Source organism: Melanotaenia boesemani, chromosome 23 (assembly GCF_017639745.1).
Source record: "Melanotaenia boesemani isolate fMelBoe1 chromosome 23, fMelBoe1.pri, whole genome shotgun sequence".
NCBI classification, from domain to species: Eukaryota; Metazoa; Chordata; class Actinopteri; order Atheriniformes; family Melanotaeniidae; genus Melanotaenia; species Melanotaenia boesemani.
In genome coordinates, this window is record NC_055704.1 from 13,355,052 (window position 1) to 13,382,078 (window position 27,027).

At 36.4% G+C, this 27,027-nt stretch overlaps 1 protein-coding gene across 2 annotated transcripts; it reads left to right on the forward strand.

Moving 5' to 3' along the window:
* The first annotated feature begins 1,340 nt into the window (after positions 1 to 1,340).
* Positions 1,341 to 27,027, forward strand: slc13a4 (solute carrier family 13 member 4). Of its 2 annotated transcripts, none has more exons than XM_041977881.1 (16): positions 1,341 to 1,741; positions 9,288 to 9,416; positions 13,655 to 13,791; positions 13,873 to 14,048; positions 14,205 to 14,268; positions 15,634 to 15,673; positions 15,793 to 15,891; positions 15,994 to 16,178; positions 18,040 to 18,159; positions 18,355 to 18,456; positions 19,586 to 19,687; positions 19,916 to 20,025; positions 21,338 to 21,459; positions 21,717 to 21,878; positions 24,517 to 24,654; positions 24,882 to 27,027. In XM_041977881.1, the coding sequence occupies exons 1-16, from the start codon at positions 1,619 to 1,621 to the stop codon at positions 25,017 to 25,019; spliced, it is 1,947 nt and encodes a 648-aa protein (XP_041833815.1). In that variant the 5' UTR covers positions 1,341 to 1,618; the 3' UTR covers positions 25,020 to 27,027. The 2 variants fall into 2 exon arrangements, with proteins under 2 accessions (XP_041833815.1, XP_041833816.1); XM_041977882.1 differs by having other exon boundaries at positions 15,793 to 15,879.

Genomic DNA, 27,027 nt, shown 5'->3' on the forward strand with positions numbered 1-27,027 from the left:
TTATAAACCCATTTTACAAAGGTAGCTGCCACTACTCTGCAACAAATAATGTTTTGATCTGGAACTAACCTGCTTCTGTTTTGAGTGTGATGGAAAAGTAAAGGTGTGTTCTACTTTTTTTAAATATAAGTCATAAAGGTCATACTTTGAGAGGCTGATATATTCTGAAGGGGTACAGGATGCTCTTGTTCTAAGGCAGTAGGTCTCAAACTTTTTTCAGTACTGTTCTCCTGTGAAATATTTTTTCAGCTAAGTGACCAGGGCAAAATATTTTTAAGAAAAAAAAAATCATCCCAAACGGGACATGAGAAACACTAAAACAGTCACATGTTGTTTATTTTATACTTTTCTATAGACTGTATTCCTAATTATTTTACGACTCAAGGTTTTTTTCTCTGATATTTTATTTACCTCCTCCAGCACTCCCATTTGAGAACCACTGTGGAAATCCACATGTGGCTTACCACACAGCCTCATGTGGTTCTTCCTAGAGCAGAAAGCTGTCTACAGCAGAACCAGAAAGGCTGAAAGATTATTTGTTGTTGAATATGTTGAATGTTTTTTTTGCTCTTTTGAGAAATTTAATGTTAAACATTTTATTGTCTTTTTGGTCATTTTCAGGTGGAAGGAGAGAGACAGAACTAGTGAAGAGAAAAGGGAAAGTGGAAGGAGCATTCAGGGGAAGAAAAAAGAAAATAGAGCTCAAGGAGCAGGTGAAGAGAGATAAACTAGAATTTATTTTTCTTTTACTTCAAATATAATGTTCCAAAACACAAAACATTATATATTAGATCTAACATTAGATGAAGCATTTTACATCACCATACATTAGATGAAACTTAACACACATGCATATCTTAACATTAAATTATCATGTAAGTATGCTACAGTGTACTACTATTTGTACTACTGTTTAGTCGACTATGATACTTTTTATAAAAAAAATATCATTGACTCATCTTTAAATTTACATCCAGTCTAATTTCAGCCCAGGGTGTCTTTAAAGGCTGTAAACGCCCCAGTGCTCATGCATTCACTAACAATTGTCCACTGACTCATTAGTCTCTTTATTTGCAGTATGAAGGTTTTATAAACGTCCTTCATGAATTATTTTATATTAACCTGATCTCTCTGTCCTCTTACACCCGTAATATTCCTCCATATAGAGAACATCGTACCTAGAAGACTGTGAAAAAGTTCACGCCCCTGTGCAAACTTTATTCCCACATTCATTGGTAGATCCAGGGCCTGCGAGGGTGGAGCAAAGTTGTGGTTAATTAGCATACCTCCCCAGCCTCATAAAAGCGCCGCAGCTTCACCTGATGTGTCGAAGAGCATCAAAGCCACAGCAGAGCAAGGGGAACCTTATGTAAAGTTAAGCTCGCACCAGAAAAGAGCGGGTTTCAGTCTCAGGAATCATTTTCAGTCTGTGCGTAAAAACGCACAGCCAAACAGAACTTTACGTTCCCCTTGCCCAGCTGCTCCCTCCAATCCCCCCTCTTCGCTCTTTTCCCGACGCTCTGCCGTTGTTGTGGCTTGAGGCTCTTCCGTCGGCCACTTGGTGCCTCACCGGTTCTATTTGGTTGTGTCCGGTCTGACCCCGAGCTCCGGGTCATCCATGAGGCTGGAGGCCGCAGCAAGGATGGATCTGTTCAGGAAGCTGTGGAAGGCGAGGAAATTGATTGTTGTGGTTTTCATCCCACTGGCGCTGCTTCCCCTTCCACTTATCCACCCAACCAGCGTGAGTACAAGAAACATTACAAATTATGTTTTTTTTCTACTACAAACATAGACACGAAACATAAAGTAAACGTCTTACAGCATGACCTGCATTTCACTTAAATCCTCAGTCAAAGAACATTTAAGACCCAAATATATGTCAGAAAATTACCAAACCAGAGATAGCTTTAATATTGCATAGATAGAAGAAAAAAAGTCCTAAATCATAACTATGTTAATTATTTGGGCTATTAGATATATCAAGAAACCATAAAATTTAGCTTTAATAATTGCCTACATTAAACAAAATATCCAGTCAATTACTAATTTCTTGGTTGCTGCTTAGGCTGTTGAGTCCTGGGATTATAGTTTGTGTAAGAGAGACACAGAATGAGACAAAGGATTTCAGAGAATCAATTAAAAAGGCACAATGTCTTCCATTTTGATGAATACTTTGTCCCCCGGCTGTCCCAATCACCAACAGACTCCTGTGTGTGGAGAGTGGAGGAGAGATGTCACCACATGTTGATGAGATTGAGATCAGTATTTTCCCTAAAAGGGAAACAGTGTAAATAAAAAATAAATAAAGGTGAAGGAGGTTGTCTTAGCTCATGTTTGGCTTAATAAAATAAATCAAAGATCTGCACAGAGGAAGTTGCGTTGAAAACAACAAGGTTTAGCTAATCTGCTAAACAGAGCAGTTTTTAAAGGTAAATTGTGTGTGTTGCATTGCCAAAACAGGGCTGATTAGTTGCTTGTTGGTTTTGGTTGGCTCAAAAAAAAATGCTTATTATCCAAATGTGAATGTAAATGTGAGAAATGGAGAAAAATTCAAATGTCTGGCCAATCACAAACATTTGATTTAAAAAAAAATAAGTAAATTAAACATGGAGCAGACATCTGCAGTTTATTTAGTCTGTGAGTATCTGTGATACAGATAAACCTGAGATTGCACATGAATGTACATTAATTATCCATCCTTCTATTCATTGCTTACAAGGAGAAACTCGGTCACACTGAAAAACTCTAGTGAAGCACAACTATTGTCAAAGGATGGCTGTTAATTTAAATATTTTACATTATCTGATGGGTTATTCCCTTATTTGCTCATCAAATGGACTATAAATAAACTTTAAAGAAGAAATTTAAAAGAAAAAAAGCTACTGGTAGCAAAGCTTTGTCTCTATTTTGCAGATATTATGTGAGGAAATAAAGAGGTTCCTGACTAATTTTAGCTTGCTGTTTTGTCAAGTGAAGCCAGGTTATTAATTTCATAATCCAAATTAAAAAAGGTAGTTATAAATGATGCCAGTTATTTGGTGATGTTTGTTTGATGATGATAACATATTTTCAGAAAGTATGATGTTTTTTTAAAAAGGGGGAAAGAATTGTTGCAAGTGAAAGCAGGGTTAAAATGTTTTTGGCTTACACATACCTCTAACTTTGTCTTTACAGAAAATATAAAGCTGCCGTTTATAAGAGGCACAACTTGGATCTGAGAACATTTTGTCACAAAAGCGCACATGCATAAGCCCTGAAAGTGTGAATTACTTTAGAGATCAGGGTGCACTGGATTAAAAACCAGAATAAAAGCCAGCGATCCAGAGATTCTTAAATCTTTGATAATTCTGTGTCCCATGAAATAAAGGAAAAAGAAATTATGAATTAATTTGAAATCGAATAAATTTTCTTTTTGAAAGATAATTAACTTGTCGATTTTTTAAAATGTTCTCATTTAAATACTTAACCCAGTCCACAAAATCAGACATGTCCCCACATTTTTATTGCATATTTATTAATGTTGCTTATGTCACAACCATTAGAAGTTTTATCTTAAAAGAATGATTCAAATTTTAGATATGCATTAAAGCATTTTAAAGTTTCAGTGTGTAAAATTGACATTTCAACTCTGTTTGAAGAACTGCAATATAGCATTCATAAATTTTTTTCAATTTGTGTGGAATCACATTAAAATATGTTCAATAGATCAGAAAATGCAGCAGATTTCTGTCCACATGTTCTATCTATCTATCTATCTATCTATCTATCTATCTATCTATCTATCTATCTATCTATCTATCTATCTATCTATCTATCTATCTATCTATCCATCTATCCATCCATCCATGCATCCATCCATGCATCCATCCAAGGGGGAGGCTGGAAGTTTCAGTTTGGACTTTTTCATTTTTTTTTTCTTTTTTGCTGGATGCTTACATTCTTCAAACTAAACCTTTATTAAGTAAAGAGGAAAAACAAGAAAGCTGCATACAACTAAGAACAAAAAAGAATTCACTGTCACATCCATCAAACACTTTCTGGTTTGCAGGTTGCAGGGTTACAAAAACAAAAATGTAGTTTCACTGGCACTGGTGTTTCCGATTAGTTGAGTACCACCTACACATATTCCACAGCAGTTATTTTAGTAATCTAATGGCTTTTGTTCACCTTTAGCCTGAAAAATCTTTTAAATCATTTAATCTTTTATTCCTGAGGTCTTCCAATTTGGAGACATTTGAGAATCGGTGGTGCTAAAATGGCCATTTTGGAGTCCTCACCTGAGCTGTCTGTTTTCCAACCTCTCTAATTATGTTCCGTTTCCCTTCTCAGAGTTGGCCTTTGCAGAGATAATGTACACAAATCATTCTATGATTGGCTATGAATTTAGAGCTACAGCTGGCTACTCCAGCAGCTACTAGGTGAGCTGCAGGGTACACCCCAAATAGTTTGTCAGTCCATCGCAGGACCACGTTAAAATCTTTTAAATCACAAATATTTCATGCCTAGGATGAAAGCAGTGTTAAAACTTGTGGGTGGTTGCGTGAGCTTGAGTAAAATAGGAAGGTGGTCAAAAACCAGGATAAAGTAGTTAAGAAAATAAGAGACTTAGGTGTTGGAAAAAACGTGGAATTATTTATTTGGCTGCAAACCATCAGAACTCAACATGTATTTCCAGTCATTACTAGCTGAATGTGATTTTTGACACAGCGAAACTATCAACATTTATTCACAATGACTGTCATGAACGCTTGCTTAGTTAAGCAGTAAGAACTAACAGGTGTTTCTACATCTGTGATGGTGTGATCGTTAACACATGGTGTATCTTTTTTTTTATGTTTTCCAGATCAGGTAGCATCCTCATGACATGTGACATTCTGTGTTAGAGGTTTATGTGTTGCAAATAATATTCAAAGGAACTGTTACATTCCCTTAAGTTGTCCTTTAGCCAATCAGAGCTGTTATATCAGCAGCATAGTAGATGTTTGGCACAAGTCAGCGCCGCAGGATAAGGCCATGAAAGAACAAAGGAACAAAAACTTAACTACAAAGAAAAAGAGAGAAACAATCCAAGCAATTAAGTTACATAATCAACCTACCGACTTGTTGGATTTGGGCCCCCACGTGGATTTGTTGCGACAGCAGGGACTTCAGGCTGTGTCAGGAATGTGGCAGTGTTTCCAAGTGAGTGTGTGTGTTTGGAGTGGTACTGTGTCCAGCTGCAGAAGAACAGAACATCTGTAGGATGCAATCAGGGCAGGTCAGAGAGGCAGAAACATGCATCAGAGACAAAGAAGAAGAGGCAGATATACACGTTGGTCATTAGGCATCCTGATGTGAATTATTGCTTACGTTCTGAAAACATTATACGTATGTTTCCTGGGAAGCCGCATATAATGTTAATGTAATGTTAAACTTTGCTTTGGTTTTAAAATTGTCTGCTTTGGCTCAAAATGAAATATCTCCAGAATTAATGGATGAGTTGACTCTTGTTGTGGTGCCTGAGGTGGATATTTGTGGTTGTGGATGAAATATCTAATCATCTGGAGGGGTTTCCAGTTGTTTCCATTTGATTCAGACAGGTTTCCTTCAACTGATAAAAACCTACTAAATAATTCACAGCCTCCTCATCCTCGACTTAAAGCATCTGTTTCCTATGTTTTAAAAAAGCCAGAGAGTGTGCTACCAGGATTCTGCTGCTGTTTTTGATGTGAACAAAAAAAGGTGAATGGAAACATAAATAAAATTAATAAAACGGTTACTTATATTAAAAAAAAAAAAAGGAAAATGGATGTATACCTTTACTTTAGCTGATTTTTGCCTGTTTCAAAGACAAATTCAACCACATTGGGTGGATCAGAAACCACTTTAATAATTGCATCTGACCTGGCAAAAATAAAAATGGCGTAACTCACCAGCTGTTACTGACCTGAGTTGAAAAGAATACACTCATGTGACTGACTGGCATCTTCCCAGAAATGATCCCAAATATTCCCAGAGATTAAAAGGAAACAATGAAGAACTTTTTGAGTTGAGTTTTTACAGAAATATATTGAAAATAAAGTTATATAATGGCTTTCAGGTTTAATATACGAGGTGATTCAGAGGGGACTCCTAATTGTAGGTATAATGTTAATGCTGCAGCTCCTTCATTTGTTCAAAGGCTAATGTGGAACTTATTATCTGTATGTGGTGACATACAATAAGTTGGTCTGTCAGCACACAGATTGAGAGCTTGTGCGTGTTCATGGGTGTTATCACGTCTCTCAGAAGTCTCTTCATGTCCATTTCCTAAACTGATCATGGATAACAGACGGTTAATGAGACAATCGATAGGCCTTTAGACAGACATTGTTATATATGTTGAACTGTAGCGCGTTGTGGAAAATTTTTACCCTCTGAAATGACTGATAGGCATGATTAAATAAATTCCACTGTTTGTGAGGGTTGAGTCAGGTCGGTGGTGGCCAAGGATAGATTTTCAGCAACTAATAATTTAATTTTTTACTTCAAGCAGCCTGAAAACCAAAGGCTGATTTATTTCATTGTGATGTTATAAACAACATAACCAGATTGATGTATTACAGGCAGTTTGTTTGTCTATACTGTATGTCTTGAGTCAACAAAGATGTGCCGACACTGAGCGCTTTATTTTTACAAATCACTTATTCTTAACTTCTCTTATATCCCATCTATTACATAACATATTAAAAATGTAAAACTACTGGAACAACTGAAGATCAGGCAGGTCTCAAATGTCTTATTACAGTTCAGGTCACAAAATATCTTTCTCACTAAACACCTGTATATTTAATAATGTCCAGTTTGTTGCTCAGCTGACAGCTGACTGTGTGTTTTTGGCTATTGGCTACTTTGCATACAGAACAAATGAGATTAGATCACAATTGATCACTTAAGACGCTTCATCACTGTCCACTTGTGATGGGATCAGTCAGGTTGCATGTTAGCACCATGTGAGAACAGGGCCACAGTCTTTTCCTCCACCAGCAGAATTGACTTCTCCTTGACAAATCTCAAGTCTGATTATCACAGAGCTCGCAGCAACAAAGAAAACGATAAGGAAGGTTAGGAGATTTCGCTAAAGTTGCAGTCTTTGAGTGGTAGAGACTGTATCCTTTGATAAAATGTTCAGTGATCAGTGACTATTGATTTGTCTTGTCTATTTGTAAAGTCCTCTCTTGTGACATCTCTTTCCCTGTTTTCAGTGTTGTTAATGTGACTGACAGATCAACATTCAACCTCTTTGCTTTAATCCTGTTAGCAAGCAGGTTCCTTGAAATGTCAGAATTAAGTTATCTCAGTTGGTTAAACACAGAGGAAGGCAAGCTGCCAAAGAGCAAAACTTTTAGAGTCGGAGACTTTTAACTGTCTGAGGAGATTTCAACTTTTGTAACATCTTTCTAGTGAGGATGCCTTTGAGCCCAAACAGTTCATGTTAAGAGATAAATATAGCTAAACTTTGGTCATTTTTCCTTTTAATGCCTTTTGATTGTCACTCATCATGCTTTTTCTACTACTGAACTGCTACTCGGTTCAGTGTTATCACTTTAAAGCATCAGCTTCCTTTTTAAAATATGATTCAGAAATGTTGCTGGAATAAACTGCAGAAATTTGCAGATTTAAGATTGATTTATTTATTATTAACTCAAGATTGCGTAATTGAATAAGAAATGTGTTCTTTCAAATCACCAAACCAAAAATAGTTTAAACCAAACAGACATTTTCACAAGGGAGTAAAAACAAATGTATCCATATCCAAAGATTATCCAGAGGTTGTCATCCAGAGGTTTCACATAGGTAACATGTGAAACCACTGACCACCTACGACCATCACTGAGACTCTTAACTCACCTGAGGTCTTGTTAAAGTGGTCATTGTCTATAGTTTTACTTGAGACGAAGTTTGATTAGTTTTCAATTTCCTAGGAATAGCTGAAAAGATGCAAATGAGGGTGGGGGAGAGGTAATATCTCAGTCCTCTCTTCTGTTAAGTGAAGGTTTCTCTGCTGTGATGTAGATGGCCTCTTTCACTCTCCACTCAAATCACTTGTCTTCTCTGTCCACGAACACACTTGTGAGGACTACAATGTTAAAATACTGGACTGAGAAGACAAGTAGCTTGAATGGAGAAACCTTCACATTCACACATAAGCTCATGTATCCATAATAATGTCAGAATTTATCTTAATTTAAGAAAATTAAATGGAACTTGAAAGATGCGTTTTAAGCCTGCTCCAGTTTCAAGTGTTTGTAACACTGAGCAGGTGATTTAAAGTGGTTTGAATGTTTGTGAGTTTTCAGCTGGTCTGGACACGTTTCATACTGGAACCCCATGGTCCCCCCGCCCACTGGGTTAATTAATTTGAGATAAACTGACCTATTATTGGCAAGATGTTATTCTGAATGTTCGTCTTACATAAAAGTACTACAGGCTCACTAAGCATGTGACAATGGCAGGAACTGCTTATGTTTAATGCTAAGAGGCACAACTAAACAAAAGATTTATACTAAAACTCCTTGTTAAAACATTGTGAACAACATGTGCAACAGTTCCGGCACGTTTGTTTCATTTAATTGTTTTTTTTTTAAAGACTAAAACTGGCCTGAAATGAGCAGTTGTAATGTAAGCAACAACATTCTCCTGCAACGTGAGCGTCCGCTCTAAGAAGTGAACGAAACTCCTGGTAATTTTTATGAGGTCTTAACAAATGTCACGAGATTTGCCTTTAGTTTTTAATTGCTGGAGCGCCTGTCACTAAGCCCATTGGTTTTGCAACAGAGTGGTATAAGTGGCTGGTATGTTTATATTACATAACCATTCCCAGATTAATACACTGATATGTGTATTTGTGTGATATTATGCATGTTTTTATCCACTTGTTTTTGTCATAAGGACGGCCAAAAACTGATATGGAACTCACTGTTGGGGATTTCCTGTCAACACATAGACCAAATTGTGGTCTACGAGGGTCGAGTTGGTGGATTTTTGAGGGTTAAGACATAGAACTACACTAGTCACAAAAAATGGGGGATATTCAGCTTTTTGTATGATGTCAGAATGTATCTAAAATCCTGAACTTAATTTGATCTTCTCACTTGGTAGAAGCCCAACAAGCCTACATACCACTGTGACTTAAATGTGTAATATAACATAATATTATAAGAAAACATGTATTTTCTGTGTGTGTTGAATGTGATTGCAAATGTCACAGCTGATTTTTGTGCTGTCTGCTGTCTGGGGGTTTAAGGTTTGCCTGCTTTGGTTTACAGGAGGCATGTTGTGCATATGTGTTGATGGTGACGGCAGTCTACTGGGTGTCCGAGGCTGTTCCTCTGGGTGCTGCTGCCCTGGTCCCAGCCTTTCTCTACCCACTCTTTGGAGTGCTAAAATCCAGTGAGGTGAGTCTACTCGTATTTACAGCTGACTATTTGATGTTTCAGCTCTTTAGACAAACTCTCTGAGCTCCTGCTGAGTTTGCAAATTTAATAGAGCAAATATAGTAATAATTTTTTATTTTTAGTAAAGAACACAAAGCTAAAAAGCCAAATTATAGCATTAAGTAAAAAAAAAAACCATGTCACGTTGATCAGTTATTTTATAGTTTTCCTTTTCATTTGTTTGCCTATTTTATTTGCTGCTTTTGGTCTTTTTTTCAAACTAATTTGTTTCAAACTGGTCATAATTGTATTTTTAAAAAATGTATAAAAAATTAACGGTAGCTTCAGTAGCTATCATCAATTTTTGACTAATTTAATTTCTTTTGGCAAATTTTTGTCCACTGTTTTTGTAGCTCTAATTTTGTTTGGACCAACTGTATTGAAATAGGTCAGGTTCATTAGCTAGCTATGTGTTTGTCTTTCCACTCTGGACTTTGTCTGGTAGTTACTAGCAGGACAGTTGGTTTCTTTTTCGGGGAATTTAATCACAGTATTAGGGTACTTATGTTTATGGATATATAACTAAATTTCACAGGAGAACCCTGTAAGTTTTACACTTTGATGTTGTTCTGACAGTTTGTGGTAAAAAATAAGATTTTGATACACAAGATATTAAAAATAACACACACACACACACAAAACAATTGTGTTAAACATATTGTGTAAACAAATACACTCCACTAAACAATAGTGAAACTTGAGAAATCTTGATCAACTGACCAAAAAGCCATTGGAAATTAAAAAAATAATAATAATAAAAAATAAATAAAATAAAAAAATTGGGTAACACTTTACTTGAATGGGTGTGCATAAGACTGACATAACGCTGTCATAATCATGACATGACACCTTTCATGGACATGAATGAATGCTTATGACAGTTGTCATTAAGGGTCAATCGGTAAATTATGACACTTTTGATGCAGAGTTGACATTGTTTAAGATGTCTTTGTTATGACAACTTGACATTAACCAAGACCACATAACCTGTCATGAATATGACAAAGCAGACCTAGTTGTCAAGCTTAAAAAATATTTAGTTTTGTAACTTAACATGACACTAAACTATCATATATGTTTTGTTTTGACATCAGCTGTGACGACAGTTTATAATTGTGTCATAACAGCTAATGTCAAAACAAACCATATATGATAGTTTAGTGTCATGTTAAGTTACAAAACTAAATATTTTTTAAGCTTGACAACTAGGTCTGCTTTGTCATATTCATGACAGGTTATGTAGTCTTGGTTAATGTCAAGTTGTCATAACAAAGACATCTTAAACAATGTCAACTCTGCATCAAAAGTGTCATAATTTACCGATTGACCCTTAATGACAACTGTCATAAGCATTCATTCATGTCCATGAAAGGTGTCATGTCATGATTATGACAGCGTTATGTCAGTCTTATGCACACCCATTCAAGTAAAGTGTTACCAAAAATTGTTATGTATATTTTCCCCTTAACTTGAATAAGTGGTATATAATAAATAAATAAATGTAACTTGCCTTTCCATTCAATTAATTTTGAAACATTTGTTGGATAAAACGGGCTGTCACCTAAATAAAAAAGATAGGGACCATATCATGTTATTACGTGATACCAAACTTTTTTTATTTGGGTGACAGCTCCACGCTTCGGCAGACATTGACTTGACTTTCCCTTGAAACTTATTTTAAAAAATGAGACAAGTTATACAATTAATGATGACAAAAACGCCTGATCTTACAGGATAGTCTGCAGTTCTTAACATTGTAATTTTATAATACAGGCTCCAAAATTATACAAATATATTTTTATTACTTTCCCCCAACGCAGCCCCAGTTTTAAGTTACCTCCAGCACAACACTACACCTTTCTGCCTATCGTCCCAACATTTTTCTTTCTTATTAAATGTGTTCTCAGTTTCCAAATGCATGAGGTTTGGAGTTAAAAGTACATGTTTAGAATATGATAAATGTTGATACTTAAGACTTCATGTCACAAAATATATTCAGAAGTTACAATTCCTGTCATTTTACAAGAATACCCACCAATTTTGCCAACAGGTAGAAATATTTTGCTGTCTCACAATTTAATATCATGGACTGTTTTTTGGTTTTTGGCATGTTGAGAAATGTTTCTATTACATGTATGTTAGTGAGACTATAAGAAAAGTGTAAGAAAGTATAAGAAGGGAAAGAAAGTAGACATACTTGTAAAGGTTCAGACATAATAACTGGGGCAAAGCAGACTAACAGTAATACTGTCCTGAATTTTTAAATCTATAGTTTCCTGAGCATGTTATAATCTGCTGATCAGCTTGCTGTATGTGCAGATGTACAATAAATCCAGATCAGAAAGAATCTAGGTGAAAGGGTGTTTTTGTCCAAGAATTTAGGTCTGCCTGCATGTTTCTCAGACCTGTGTGATTTTTTTTATGTTTTTTTGCAATGCAGTGTTACTATTTTGTGTCAGTTCAAACTAAAGGCATCTTTACTTAGTTGTAGAGGTTTCATCAGCCAAAACTTTATGGAGCGTGTAGAAAAACATATTCACGTAAAGCTCCTTGTTGTTACCCAGCAATGGTCCTTGGTGCTCTTCTATATTTGACTATATGCATACAAAATATATAATAACAGCTAATAGTGTCATTCTCACTTAATTTGTTTTACTTTCCTTTTCTTAATCTTTTTATTAGTCTTACATAAACTGTTAACTCTATGCCTCATGTGACCAAGCATTGTTTAAAGAAAGGATAGGAAGCTGCCTGTTAACGCTGCAGTAAGTGGCATTTGCTGGTGTTTCATTAATATAACAGCAGAAATCTTTATGCAACAAAAATCTGGACTACTATGGTGCACTCAGTTTTATCGGTTGTGCAAGTTTAAATTCAGTAGCTCATTTATAAAACTTGTTTTGTGAAGTTTGTTGTGCCTTCAAAGTCAGTTTCAGGGCTGGGAATGACATTACAACTAAGTTGTAAGTCAGAAACCAGTAGGATTTCCTCCCCAGCTAAACTATTTTAGTTGATTGGTAACAGGGTTGATAACAAAGAATCAGAGACTTTTGTGCAACACAAACACTATAGCAATAAACTGAATGATAGACTTGACAATGCTATGTGACAGGCATGCAAAAATAAAGACAAATAAAATAATAATAATAATAATAATAAAACTGTTTATTAGTGCTTTTATGTCCAGAACAGCAATGTTGGATTTTGAAGTCCGGGCTAAGGTTCCTCTGGCTTTCTGAGCTGGAAATCAGATTTCAGGAGGGCATTCTAGTTGATATTTTATATTACTGGGAGCTGAGAGATTTTGGCTTTAAAGTTCAAACTAATGATTTGAAACTGAGTTTAAAAATGAGCTGAAAACATTTCAGGATAATCTGTATTATATATGAATACAGTGCCAATTACACTAAGGAAAAAATCTGGAACTGATGCCTCATTGCTAAAAAATTATATTTAGCAGCACTAAGAATTTAAATATTTTAATCTTTACTAATTCTTTTAACCGGTCTGCAGGAACCTTAGATGGGATAACAAACAGAGTTCTCATTGTGAGGCAGCTGTTGGGTCTTGGACACATTCTTACTTCTCTTGCATTGCTTTTTTTAAAATTTTATTTTTATTTTCATCATGCAAGAAGTTGCTTTTCAGCTTCCGTAGTTTTTTTTATTTATTTATTTGAGTGCTATAGTGTAACAGAAAAAACTACTATAATACAGCCTCAGACCTTCAAGTTTGACAATCAACAATACTTTTAATCTTGAAGAAATTCATGTCTGCATACATTGTCACCAGCAGGTTATCAGGGTGTCTGTGCACTTTTGTCCCAGCTTGTGATACCCCTTGCAGTGTATTGAAACAACATTCATGCAATTCCCAGTAAAGCAGCCCAGCTGGAAGAAATGTGGCTGTTTTTATTAGGTGAGAGGTGAGGCGCTGTGGGCTTATACAATGCTGCTGGTAATGAACCCAGTGGGTGGGAAGTGGAGCAGATTAAGATGAAGAAACAGCAAACTGTAAGTGCTGGTTTAAATAAGAGAGGATGAAGTAGATGAAGAAGGAAAAAGCCAAAACCTCCCCATGACTCCTTCCTTTCTGCTCAGATCTCATTTGGTTTATTATCCTAAAAGGACAGCGCTGACTTTATAAATATAACTGGTATTGGAATAAAGGTTTGAATTGTTGTGCCCTTGTGTGTTCAGGTGGCAGCAGAATACTGTAAAGACACAACTCTGCTGCTGATGGGAGTCATCTGCCTGGCAGCCTCCATAGAGAAGTGGAACCTGCACAAACGCATCGCTCTGCGCATGGTGATGATTGCAGGGGCAAAGCCTGGCATGTGAGCATCCCACACACACACACAAAATCCTGAGGAAACACAAATATATTTCCTGCATTAGCAACCATTTTTCTCTTCCAGGTTGGTGCTGGGCTTCATGTGCTGTACAGTGTTTCTGTCCATGTGGCTCAGCAACACATCCACCACTGCCATGGTGATGCCCATAGCTGAGGCCGTTCTTCAGCAGCTCATCTGCACCGGTCTGGCTGACAGCCACGATGACTCGGAAACAGTGGACGCCTCTGAGGATGAAAGTGGTACGTCCTTCTCTGTCATTAAACTACCCCAGCTTTACCGTAGAAAGATGCTCATTAAACAGATGTTTGCAGCAACGCTTGCCCCACCAGTCACATGAGACGACGAAGATGGTTGGGTGCAGATGTAAACACCGTGTTGATTGTTTTTTACTGCAGCCGTCTCAAACAAACAAGAGAACCTGGACAAGAAAGAGCTGGAGATGTTCTATCGAAACGAACGGTACATATGTTGTGTTTATTTATCCTTCGATCTCGCTAACTTACTTCCTTCTAGTTTCATTCTCAGTTCTCTATGGTTATTTTTTCCAAACTGCTTAAAAACTGCTTAAAAATTAAATTAAATTTAATCCCATCTAACATTTTTAAACCTCTCCAGTCAACCTGTAGAAGCCATCAATCCACACTGAACACAGCTTTGACATTACAAATAAACATTACAAACACCACTTTCATAAAATTAAAGAAGTTTCCTATGTTGTTTCATGTGATGACCTTATTTCACAAATTTGTAAGACTTTAAAATTGTATGAAATGCTTTGATCAGCATTTCCTTTTTAGTAAATTTATATGTTCTAATAGCAGCTGGTTTCACATTATGGAGTTTCCACCTCTCTCTTGTGTGGGGTTTATTATAATTAAGATCTTTCCTATAGCTTCAAGCTACTATGCAAATGTAAATTTATAAAGCCAACAAGCCTGAAACATGTTATTATGAGTGTAAGTATTCAGTAATCTAGTCTGAAAGCTCATAGCAAACCAAACTCACACTATCACACACCAAACTGATGAAAAAATACAGTACAGGCATGTTTAGTTTCAGATATTTATATTTCTTTCTCTATAGTATAGCTACAGACATCGACCTTTAAGCACAGTTTTATCAGTTTGTATAAAATTCTGTTTCACTTTTAGAAAAATGTCAGTTGATGAAAATGCTTCAGGAACAATACAGTATAAAATAACCAAAAATAATTAAAAATCATGCTTACTGTAGCTCTATGGCTTCATATTGGACTGATTTGTTGCAGCATTATTTACCCTCTGTGTGACATGCGTAGCAGTGCTAGTGAGGACCCAGAAGCAGGGAAGATAAAAATAAACTTTTATTAACGGAATATATTGTACTGCCGTGGCAAAAAGTCCAGAACCATCATTTTAAAGTCCAAGGCAAAATAAACAGAATAAAAACTTAACAAGGACATAAAAAGTAAGACTAACACAAAGATGAAGACCAGGGTCTGACAAAGGATGAATGAAACATGGGTTTATAATTAAACTGGAAGGTAATGAGTAACACAAGGCAGGTGTGATGATTAGTAAACTGAATCTGGGAGTGTGAGAGAGCAGAAAAGGAAGAAAAAATAAGAATAAGACCAAACAAGACCAAAAACACAACAATACCGCAAACTATGTCCATTTTATGACAAAACAATTTCTTTGCAGACTTTGAACCCTTCTTATGGAACATTTTACCATTTTTAAACAATCTAATATCTTCTTCATTTAAAATTAAATATTAAAAGTTATTTTTACTTTCATTTTTAATTTGTGTTACCTTCATTTTCTCTTATTTTTTCCCCCACAGGAATGACTGTGCTAAACAGGAGCTTCACACACTTAGTGAGGTAAGACATTTAGGCTATTTCTGTAGAATAGACAGAAGTTAAAAAAAAAATTTGCAACAAATAGAAAAAAAAAACACTGTTGGTGACTTTTTTCCTGTATGTCTTTCAACTGTCCTCAGGGACAGACTGGTGAGGTAAATGGCTTCGGTTTACAGCCGGTTTTGAACAAGACATTCGTAAGACAAACCAATGGACACCTGCCACAGGTTAATAACATGGTACAGTGGGGAGGCCGATGAGATACTAAGACACCCCTCCTCACTGCTCAGTTTATGTAACACCATTTATTCAATTATAGAATTTTTCTCATTCTCTCTTAGGTTGAAGTTGAGATCCCAAATGTGAAGCGAGTGAAGGCAAGGAGAGACTCCCAGTATCCCACCAAGAGGGATCACATGATTTGTAAATGCCTCTCACTCAGCATTACATATGCTGCAACCATCGGAGGTCTCATCACCATCACCGGCACGTCAACCAACCTCATCTTTGCTGAGCAGTTTAACACGTAGGTTCACATACATACCCATACACTGCGTGAACAAGTGCTGTCTTGCATGCAATCAGACATGATAAACTTTAACAGGAATGTTTAACAAGGGTAATACAAAGGTACAGTATATGCAGCTATTTTACAACCTTTTGTAAATTCACTTGTTTGATCAGAATTTTTAGAGTAAATGTCACTAATTGAAAGTTGGATAACACATTTGGCTTTTCAAACATGCAGTAAATGTTAGAAGTTTCAAGTCCATTTAATCCTTAAAGTGTCTAATGAGCTATTCCTTAACTATAATAATATATTTTTGTTCTCCATGTATTATTGTGTCATTGGCTGTTGGTCTCCCCAATAGTTTAGCTATTTCATAAGTGTTATGTCCAACTTTGTGGTGTTTATTACTTTATAACCGCCATAATCTGATATATTTAAAATAACCTTAAAAGCCCCTTTAATCAAATAAACTTAAAATCCTGCTCAGGATGACAGCAAATATTTGTACAGTTTTAGTGATGCCTTGGCAGCTGTGCATGTTGAACTGGAATAATTTGTTAAATCTGGATCCAGGGCCCATGCAAGGTTTGAGATAAAACTAATCAGGCTCTGCAGTTCTAATAGAGCCGATTTCCTCCAGCCGCAGCTCTAAGCCCCACAGAATGGTTTCCTTCATGTCAAAGCTGAGTGGACAAAGGTCAGGTTTTGGTTCTGGGAGTGTGTTTGCGTGTGTGGTAGTATTTGTAATCCTTATATGATATTACAAGGAACAAGTATTAGTCCAGGTGGGAAAAAAATCCACCAAAATATATGTTGGATTTTGAGTCAAACAATGTGCAAAAGTGATGGAATCTGATGTTTTGTTTTTTATTATTATTATTTTGTTTTTTGTCCTACTACCATTTGTTTACCAACTAGCTATCTGAAGTCTTCAACTTTACACACGTCACTAATATGTCTTTGGTTATGTAAAACTTAAAGCACATAGGCGTATAATAGAAAGTTAAATAGAAAGTCTTACACGTTTTGTCATGAAGAGAAAAAGATTTTCTGAACAAGAAAGTGGAGTTTTATAAATTTTTGGGAGCAGCCTCAAGAGGCCAGTTGAGGAACTGCATGTTGACGCCACAAAATCCTCTACAGCTGCCAATGTGAAAGAAATAGTTTATGAAAATGCATTTGCTATATTCTTAAAAGAGTGGGGTTGTGGGAATAATTAGCTTTATAATGGTTACCTGCACTAAAATTGTAGAAAGGCATTACAAAAAAGCTTGTGTGTTCTCTTGATTCAAACATAATTACTGAGTCTGAATTTTGTGGGTTTCTGTGACCTGTTAGATTACAGCTTCTCTACAGTAGTGCACCAGGTCATACTTTGCTCATGTCTGTGGGTTTCACTGCACTGGCTTAAAGAATTGACACTCCCACTGACTCCACCCCTTATCATGTGGAGGGTAAGCTTTGCTCCTGCATAGATAAGACGACAAAAATGACAACAGCTGTCCGTCAAAGCAAACACACGTGGCCATGTCAGGGTTAAAAGGAGCAACTGATGGGGGTTAAATTATTATTTTTAATCCTGATAAAATCCCGCTTGCATCAGTGTTAGAGCTGTCACTGGTGACAAGGTTCACCCTTTAAAGATATATATGTAGTATTTAAACTTAAATATGCTGCATGTTAAAGTCAAATCCATGTGACTTATGCTGTAATCAAATGGTCAATGAAGACAATTGATAGGTGTGTGTGCCAGTATTACTTAAGAAACACGTGGCTTCTGAAACCGTATCCTATCAGTTTCTTTCCTGATACAAAGTCCTTTCTGAGCTGCATTATTCAACAACCTATGACAGCCTGCCTGTCTTTCTCTTTTCAGTCGTTATCCAGATGCAAAGGTGATAAACTTTGGCACATGGTTCATCTTCAGCTTCCCTATCGCCATCATCATGCTGGTCCTCACCTGGCTGTGGCTGCACTTCCTCTTCCTTGGCTGCAAGTGAGTATGCATGAGAGTTTTGGTGTGTGTTGCATAGTCTGTTTGTCCTGTTTGTGGTCATATCCAGGTGTGTGATTATGGTGGCTTATCCATGTTTATATCTTATCATTATGGACTCATGATAATCCCTCGGTCTGTGCTGGCACCATCCAGTACCCCATGTGGATGAAGTTGATGTTTTTGCTGTGTGTTTAGCTTCAGAGAAACATGCTCGCTGAGTAAAAAACGCAAAACCAGGAGGGAGATGATGTCAGAGAGGAGGATTCAGGAGGAGTATGCAAAACTGGGACCTATCAGGTGTGTGTTCCCCAACTGCATGTGACTATAATTTCTTGATTTGTACTACTACATACACACTGAATATCCTTTAACTCAGTTGAGTTTGTTTATATGGTAGCAAATTTCCACCAGAAGTCATATTGGACCACTTAAAAACAGTGCATTTTGATACAGTTCAGCCAGTTCAATAAAGTCCAATTAAACGATTTGACTAGCATCTCATCCATCGTAACCCTGCTCTATGAAATTCAGTAAAATCAGCTCAGTATCATTCATTTAAATCCATAAAAATTCAGCCCAATTCATTAAAATGCATTTCAAGCCAGTGTATTATAATCCATTTCAATTAAACAAATGTAATCAAATTCATTCTGATTCATTATGATTAAATTCAGTACAACTGTTTAAATCCAGTTTATTATAAACCTGTTGTATCCTAATTATTGTTACCCAGTTTGGTTCGATTCAGTCGGTTGTGTAAATTTATTAAATGCATCACATCCAACAATGACAAATAAGTGCTGTATCATCAAATTCTATATCACTCTATATAATCCTGTTGAATCCAGTTCTATGACATTCATTATCATCAATTCAGTGTAATTCAGTTAAGTCTGAAAAATGTCAGTCTAACTGATTAAGATGCATTTGAAGCTGATGAATTATAATCCACAAACAAAAGTAATCCAGTTCTTTCCAATTCAGGCCCATTCATTGTAACTGTATTCATGTAATGCCACTACACAAAAAGCAGCCTTGCCAAGGAAAAAGACTCCTTATCAAATCAAAGACTCTGTATTAAATAAAATGTTCAGTTGCTTTCAGTCCCACTGAATACAGTACTGTATATCATTGCAATAAGTCACCTGTACATTGCACAATAAAAGTAAATAAATAAGAAGTATTATTCAACCTGACTGGAACAAAGTCTGATAAAGATCAAATGGTTTGCAGTGCCCTGTATATATATCTATATATATATATATATATAGATATATATATATATATATACTGTGTATGTGTCTCTGTGTGTGTGTTGTGTACTGGTATGACAAATCCAGATATGATAATATGTTAAAAGTTATGTTGTCACTCATGTAATTGTTGCTGACATATTTTTGATGGTTTGTGTCTGTGTGTGTCCCAGCTATCCTGAGGTGGTGACAGGTGTCTTCTTCATCCTGATGACTCTGTTGTGGTTTACCAGAGAGCCCGGTTTCGTGCCCGGCTGGACGTCTCTCTTTGAAAAGTAGGTTCTGACAATGATGCAACACGACCACAAATGCAAAGGAGTGTTAGTGATTGCTTTACTGTCTGTAGCTCATTGCCAAACACAAATCCTCTCAAACATAAAACGTGCACAAATTAGCACCAGAATAATTTATAATGAACTTAATTGTTTACAATAAATTCAAGTATTTTAATAGTGTTCTTTTTTTTGTATCTGTGTTAAATTTATGCATGTTTTCCTTTTCAGGAAGGGTTACAGAACTGATGCGACAGTGTCTGTTCTTCTGGGCTTCCTGCTCTTCCTCATCCCTGCCAGGCGACCCTTCTCCTCCTCTTCCCCTGTCTGTAGTAACTCAGGTCAGTCATTTGCATTCAGTTTCACTTCAGGAAGAAATTTACAGCTGCTTTAATTCCCTAATTACCTGGTTAATTAGAAAAAAAAACACTCTAACTTAATGGCACAGATAAGACAGTGTTTTTTATGTGTTTGTTGACCTCAATAAGTCAGTCACACCATGACAGGATTCTTTTAATGTCCAAATTAGTAAAAAAGCTACATCCTCCAAACTGCCCTAGTTTTCTGGGGCTCGTGTTTGAGTTGCCAACCTCTATATATTTCTTGTATGGTCCAGATTTAGAAATCTCTGCTTTAGGGGAAAAAAAAGACAGTTCAGCTTAACACACTGGTGTTTTCCGGGCCTGTGTAATGTTTCCAAAGAAAGGGCGGGGGGGAGAATATCAGACATTTATTGAATTTCACAGACCAGTCTCAGCGCTGAGCACGGGACACTTCTGCACTGACCCACATCAGTAATACTGACCTCAAAACACCATAACCTGGAGAACTCATAGATGTAGTTCAGACATGCAAATTACTGCAAGCTATTCTACATGTTCTCACCTTAGTTCAGTTCAGCTTTATTTGTACAGCGCCAATTCACGCCATCGTGAGCTCACGGCAGTTATATCCAGTTCAGCCTAACCTAATCCACATCAGTCTAAACTGTAATAATTGTGTTAACATAAGGTCAGTTCATAAAGGGATCCATGAATTTAATTGTAATTATATTTAGTGGTTAATTAAGCAATTCTTCCTTTAGAAAATGTAGATATTTTATGGTCCTTACAGAGTTTTTTGTTTTTTTTAATCATTCTGTTTTTAATATACAGAACTTTAATCAAACTAAGTGTAATGGTTCCCTTCTGTAATGAATTTATATGAATTTATTGCTTGTTTACAAACAGTCTGAGCAGTTTTGAACATGTCCACAAAATATAGCCAATATGTAATTTGCTTGAAAAATCACACTATTAAAAGAATGACATTTGAAATAATAAATTAATACACACTTTGGTTTGTATTTTAACCAATATTAGTAGGATCTTCCCAGTAAATCATCCAAAAATGTTGCATCTATAAAGTAACATATTAAAATAAATAAATAGAAATCATCTTACTGTCAGAAACATGATGCCAAATTCATGGTGAAAATCTGCTCAGTGGATCTTTGTAGACAAGTACAAATGATGAAATCCATCTTATCGTCCTTCTGCATGCACATACGCGGTAACCATGAAATTTCCGTATTAATTGTGAATAGGAAGCATGTGTTGTCCTAACAATTCCAGGTATCCTAAATGTTATCTCCCTCTGGCTTTCAATCCTTAGATGATGATTCTGGGTCTGATCCTCTTGCGCCCATGATCACTTGGAAGGACTTTCAGAGACTGATGCCATGGGAGATTGTCATCCTGGTGGGAGGAGGCTATGCGCTTGCAGCTGGCTGCAAGGTTAGAAGCACATTTGTCTGTGAAGTTTTACTGTACTAGCAAATGTCCAGCTGGAGAAATTTAAGGAGTGAGCTTGGATATTTTAATTTTCTTTTTTAACCCTTCTTATAATTATCAGGACATCAGTGCCTGTGTTACAGCTGCATTTAGGGGAGAAGTGGGCCGATTTTATTAGTAAATAACTAAACAAGTCATGTACAAAAACTAAAAAAGTCATTAACATGGAGTGATGGACTCTCTATATTGTGTGTTTGCAGGTGTCAGGCTTGTCAGTGTGGATTGGCAGACAGCTGGAGCCCATGAGTGGTCTTCCTCCCTGGGCAGTCACCCTGCTGGCCTGCCTGCTGGTGTCAGCAGTCACAGAGTTCGCCTCCAACCCTGCAACTCTTACGGTCTTCTTGCCCATCCTGTCAGCACTGGTACGACACACTCTCCCTCACATACTTTCTCTCAAAACTTTGTCATCATTATCAGTCGTGACAAATATCAGATAAAGTGTGGTCTGGAGTAGTGAAGATGAGAATGCAGAATGCATTTTGAGCAAAGCCTAATTATTCATCCATAATTACAAAAAATGTGTTTAAATATGTGAAGATTGGAAAGGTGATCAAGATTCTTGCTTTTGGTCTTTCTGTAATTTGGAAGACATCAAAATGAAGAAAAGCAATCATTCTGATCAAATTAAATCATTTGCGTATATCTTTCTATCTACAGTAAATACAACTGTTGAGTTAATGTAATATGCAGGTTTGAAAAATGCCACATTTGACACACCCTTTTCTACTATTGAAACACGAAACTACATCAAGTAATCATTGCTGAGTAGTGCTAAAACAGCTTGTTAAGTGGCCATCGTCTCTGTTTGGCAAACCATTTATATATACTTTCTATATAAGTTTGCACTGCAAAAGAATGCACTGATATTTTGCAACACATGCTCGTGCACTTAATCACTGAAGTGGTATCCATCATCTTTTCAACATAGCTAATAGCTTATAAGACTGAGTACAAGCAGAAATGGTGAGCTGGCTTAATTTAAAGTTTAACATGTTTGAACACAAGCACATATATGTTTTTTGTTTTACCCGAACAAGACTCTACATCTGACAAAGTCTAGGTGACAAATGTCATTACTCTTCACACTTGGACTACCACCTGTTTTCTGACACTTTCAATTCGTTTTGATTAGAGGAAAAATTATGCAAAATGTTGCTTTGAGAGCCTCAGAAGTGGTTTGTGGAATATTTTGTGTACTTTACACAAATCAATTTGAGCAGTTTTGCCTCATCGTCTTGTTTTGTATGAAGTGACGACACTGCTCTAGCTTGATACTTGAAGTGCAACTACAGTCAATAGACCCGTTAAAGTGTCTAAATATGTAGGAAAACATGGGCTTTGAAAAACATGCCTATGTGCACCACAATAACATTTTCACTTGTTTTGGTATCTGTTTTGTGTCACTTTTTTAAAAAATGTAGCGTGACAAAAGCAGCTAAGTTAGAATGACTAACAATGAAAAATATGAACAAACACAGGAATTTTGAGACTTGAAATGTAGAACAAATGTAAATGCTAGGCCACCATCTCATTAATTTGAACCCGATCTGTATCATAAAGACCATGATAGGATGAGAATTAGGAGAAATATAGAATAGATTTGTGTTTTGAGGAGAGTCAGTGGAGACTTGAGCTATTGTGCTGGTGAGTTAGCAACATTAGCCAACATTTGCTAACAGTGGTTTCATAATACTTCATAATAATGTGCCATCACATATTAGAGTATAAAATACACAATGTTATTTATACCGGAGTATTAAATAAGACATGAAACAGAACTTAAAGCTTAAGGATTGGCTGGTGGGCTATTTGATAATTTGCATAGTATATTTACATGAAGCAATGTTTTACTATTATGGACATTGCAATGGGAAATTAAAAGAGGATGGACATGAAAGACCAACAATGCACGGTTTCCTTCTGTGGATAAAATCCCAGGGTACCTAATCCTCCTAATATGAGTACCACACAGTTGAGTTCATTGCGACAGCTGCATCTGTCCCATCGTTTTACCTGCACAAAGTGCATCCATGCAGAAGGAAAGGTAGATCAATTTAATGAGCAAAACTGGGGAACAAATAATCTAACCTTTGTCTTTTTAACTTCTGTATTTATGTCTTAATAAATAAATTAAATTTGTATCTTTCAAACACATTTCCACAAAATGTTTTTTTTATATATGTAGGGTAGTGACAAGGAAGATTTTGGTGAGTTCAACCTGTAAGTTACAGCTCATCAGAGACATTTACAGCAGGAATCACTAACTCTGGATCTCTAGGGCTAGTATCCTGCAGGTTTTAAATGTTTTTCTGATGCAACACACCTGACTCAAATCACTGGGTCATTAAGAGGTTTGTGCAGAACTTGACAACAAGCTGTTGGAGAACCATATCACCTGAATTAGGTGATTGCAACATCTAAAACCTGCAATGCACTGGCACAAGAGGTCTAGAGTTGGTGATCCCTGTTTAAAGTAATGCTTTCCGTGTAGCTCTGAGTCAAGACAGGAGTTCTAAAACAATGCATACCTTTATCTTTAAACGATTAATTTTCTCTACAGTTTTAATGGAAAATGACTGATTTTGCTGTTTTTTTATTTTTTATTTTATAAGAGCTCAGTATTCTACACTTACATGCACTACAAGACTTAGACTATGCTTCCCCCATGTGGAGAACTGCTTCAATATTCCTGTCAAGAAAGCCTGACCCTGAAAGTGTGACGTGTTTTTTAAAGTGTTGCTAAAACTGTAACTCTCAGGTGATCTCATAATATTTCCTTCTGTCTTGTTCACCCTCCACCCCGCTCTTCCTCATATCTCCTCTTTCCTTAATGTTCTTTCTTCATCTTTACTTAATGTGACTTGTCGTCGTGATTCCTTCCATCACCAACCACTTCTTCTTATTGTCTTTCACTCCCTGTTCCAATACTGTTTCCTCCCTCATTCTTCTTTCATCTTCTCTCTCTTTTGTGGAAATTTCCTTCCTCATCCCACAATCCAGTCAGAGACTTTGCTCATCAACCCCCTCCACACTCTGATCCCCTCCACAATGTGCGTGTCATTTGGGGTCATGCTTCCAGTGGGGAACCCCCCCAATGCCATCGTCTTCAGTTACGGCCACGTGCAGATCAGCGACATGGTACGACACACATGCACGCACATGCACTCTTTCTGCACCTGCAGCATCAAAAGGCTTAAGGGTACAGCATGTCAGATCTCTGTTTGTAAAGAAAAGAATAATGGTTTGTTTTATTTCTTAACACTTGATGAATCTAAAACCAATATTTGTTTTTTAACTCTCACAGTCTGTTCACCTTCAGTTTATGCCTTGATCTTTGGATCTTATTTTCATTTCTTCATCTCCAGGTGAAAGCGGGTTTCGGGGTGAATCTGATTGGTGTGGCAGTGGTTATGTTGGCCATCACCACTTGGGGGGTTCCCCTCTTCAATCTGACAGAGTTTCCAGCCTGGGCCGTGGCCAGGAACGTCACTGGGAGCTTATAACCACCAATGTGCTGGGGCCAGACGCAACATGAGATGATGGGGTGAATTACTGACAGACATAAGCCATTTTGACAAAAAATGTCAAACATTTTTGTCAAAATGGCAACCGGGGGGAAACTGAAATTCTACAAAAACTATATATATACACATATATGTATTTTTTACCTCTGTTAGACAGAGAATCTGTTTTCAATGAATCATTAAAAACCACAAACCTATTTGTGGCAAAAAAAAAAGAATTGATATTTTTACTTTTGATTTACAATGGAAACAATGATAAGTTTTTAAGAACGCATTTCCAAAACCATGCCATGTCATCTCTGTGCATTAGTTAATCCTTTAAGTGGCAATGACTTGTGCAGCCATTGTAGACAAGCACCTTTTTATGTTTTTTGCATACTTGAATATCTTCTTCTGCACTTAAAGGCATTAACTTTAAGACCCGGTAGACCACAAACATTTCAGCATGGTGGGCTGAAAAGTAGTGCCATGCACTCTAAATGGATAAAATAAACCTGGCTGCTGTATTAAAACAAGATTAAAAGAAAAAAAGAGTTGTCTACTATGGCTGCTGATACATATTACCAAACCTTTTTTCTGTCAGTTGTCAAAAAAGCTATTAATCATTTCCCAGTTTGCATAGATTTAAAATCTCATTTAAAATAATGTCCACGTTTGTCTTAAACTACGAATGTTAACAAACATCTCAATGACCATCGCTTTTACCAAAGTTTCTGAAGCTGATTTGTTGGCCTATTAAGCAGTGAATTTTGATTTTAATTGATTTTCATTGCCACTTTTTTTTTTTTCAGAATAGCTTGCAGCGTCTTAATGTCTGTTGTTACTAAAACTGTGGCTGCTACTTGTAGGACTCAAACCTTTTATATGTCTTGCTATGATGTGACGGCAGTGCAGGAGCTTGCATTATTACCTTTTATCTTTAATCATAGGAGGAAAAGATATATAGTGTAATTGTTTTAAAGTGCTGATTGTCAGCCAAATGTTTGTACCTGATCCGGTTACACCAGCAAGATTGTGATTTATTTACAGCAAAAAAAAACTGCTTTTTGCATTTGTTACTGTCAAGTATTTTATGCTGAACTGGTCTGGGATCTTTTTTCATTTTCTGGTTTAGGTCATTTACAAACAATATTTTGACATCATCCTGGTGAGAAGGGTCTTTTACATTAAGCAAAGCCCTCAAATGTGTGCCACCTAATTAACTTTGAGATTTCAGCTGGTTTAGTAAACCCTTTTTGCTACAGTGATGTAAAAATGTTAGAGTATCATGATGAAGTGTGAAAAATAACTCTTGTACTGTAGTTTACAGGCTTACACCCTTCATTACTGAAGTATTTGTATATTAAAAAAAAGTTTTATCAAGTTCCCACATCAAGCAATGATTGTTTTATCTAATTGTTGTCACCTCAGAGGTGCAATTTTCCAGCATGAAAAGAGAAAATGAATGTCGGACTCTGCAGAGTTCCTTCAGGCTCTGGGGTATCCAGAAGCTTTTAAAGAAGAGATAGAGGGTCTGGTGCAATAGTTTGTTCAATCAGCTATCAAATCAGTCATATTTTTGTACAGCGGTGAAATGGTTTGAACAAACCCCTCATTCTACTGTGCAGAAATGTAAAATATATACTTTATATTTTTACAGAAATTCTACATGCAATGTTTTGACTTTTTTTTTTATACCACTGCATTTTAAGTATAGGTCTTTGCACAGGCTAAATCGGAAGCCTACACCGTTTCTTTTGTAATTTATTCACTTCTACTGAAGGTTTCATATGTCTGTCTGGTGTTGCCGCAGTGACATTTGACCCAGGGGCCACACTCCTCTGTAAATACAAACTGATTTTTAAAATAAGCATGTGCCTTTGCCTGTTTCAAATAAACTGTAACATTAAATTATGTTTTACCCTGATAAAACATTCATATTCAACTACGATGCAAACAGAAGTTAGGAATACATTATACATGTGCAACAATAAAATCTTCAAAACCA

Coding starts and splice junctions, on each gene's coding strand:
- slc13a4 (XM_041977881.1), top strand. CDS start 1,619: ATGAGGCTGGAGGCCGCAGCAAGGATGGATCTGTTCAGGAAGCTGTGG. Junction 15,674..15,792: donor AGCTTCACACACTTAGTGAG/GTAAGACATTTA, acceptor AACTGTCCTCAG/GGACAGACTGGTGAGGTAAA. Junction 15,892..15,993: donor TGCCACAGGTTAATAACATG/GTACAGTGGGGA, acceptor ATTCTCTCTTAG/GTTGAAGTTGAGATCCCAAA.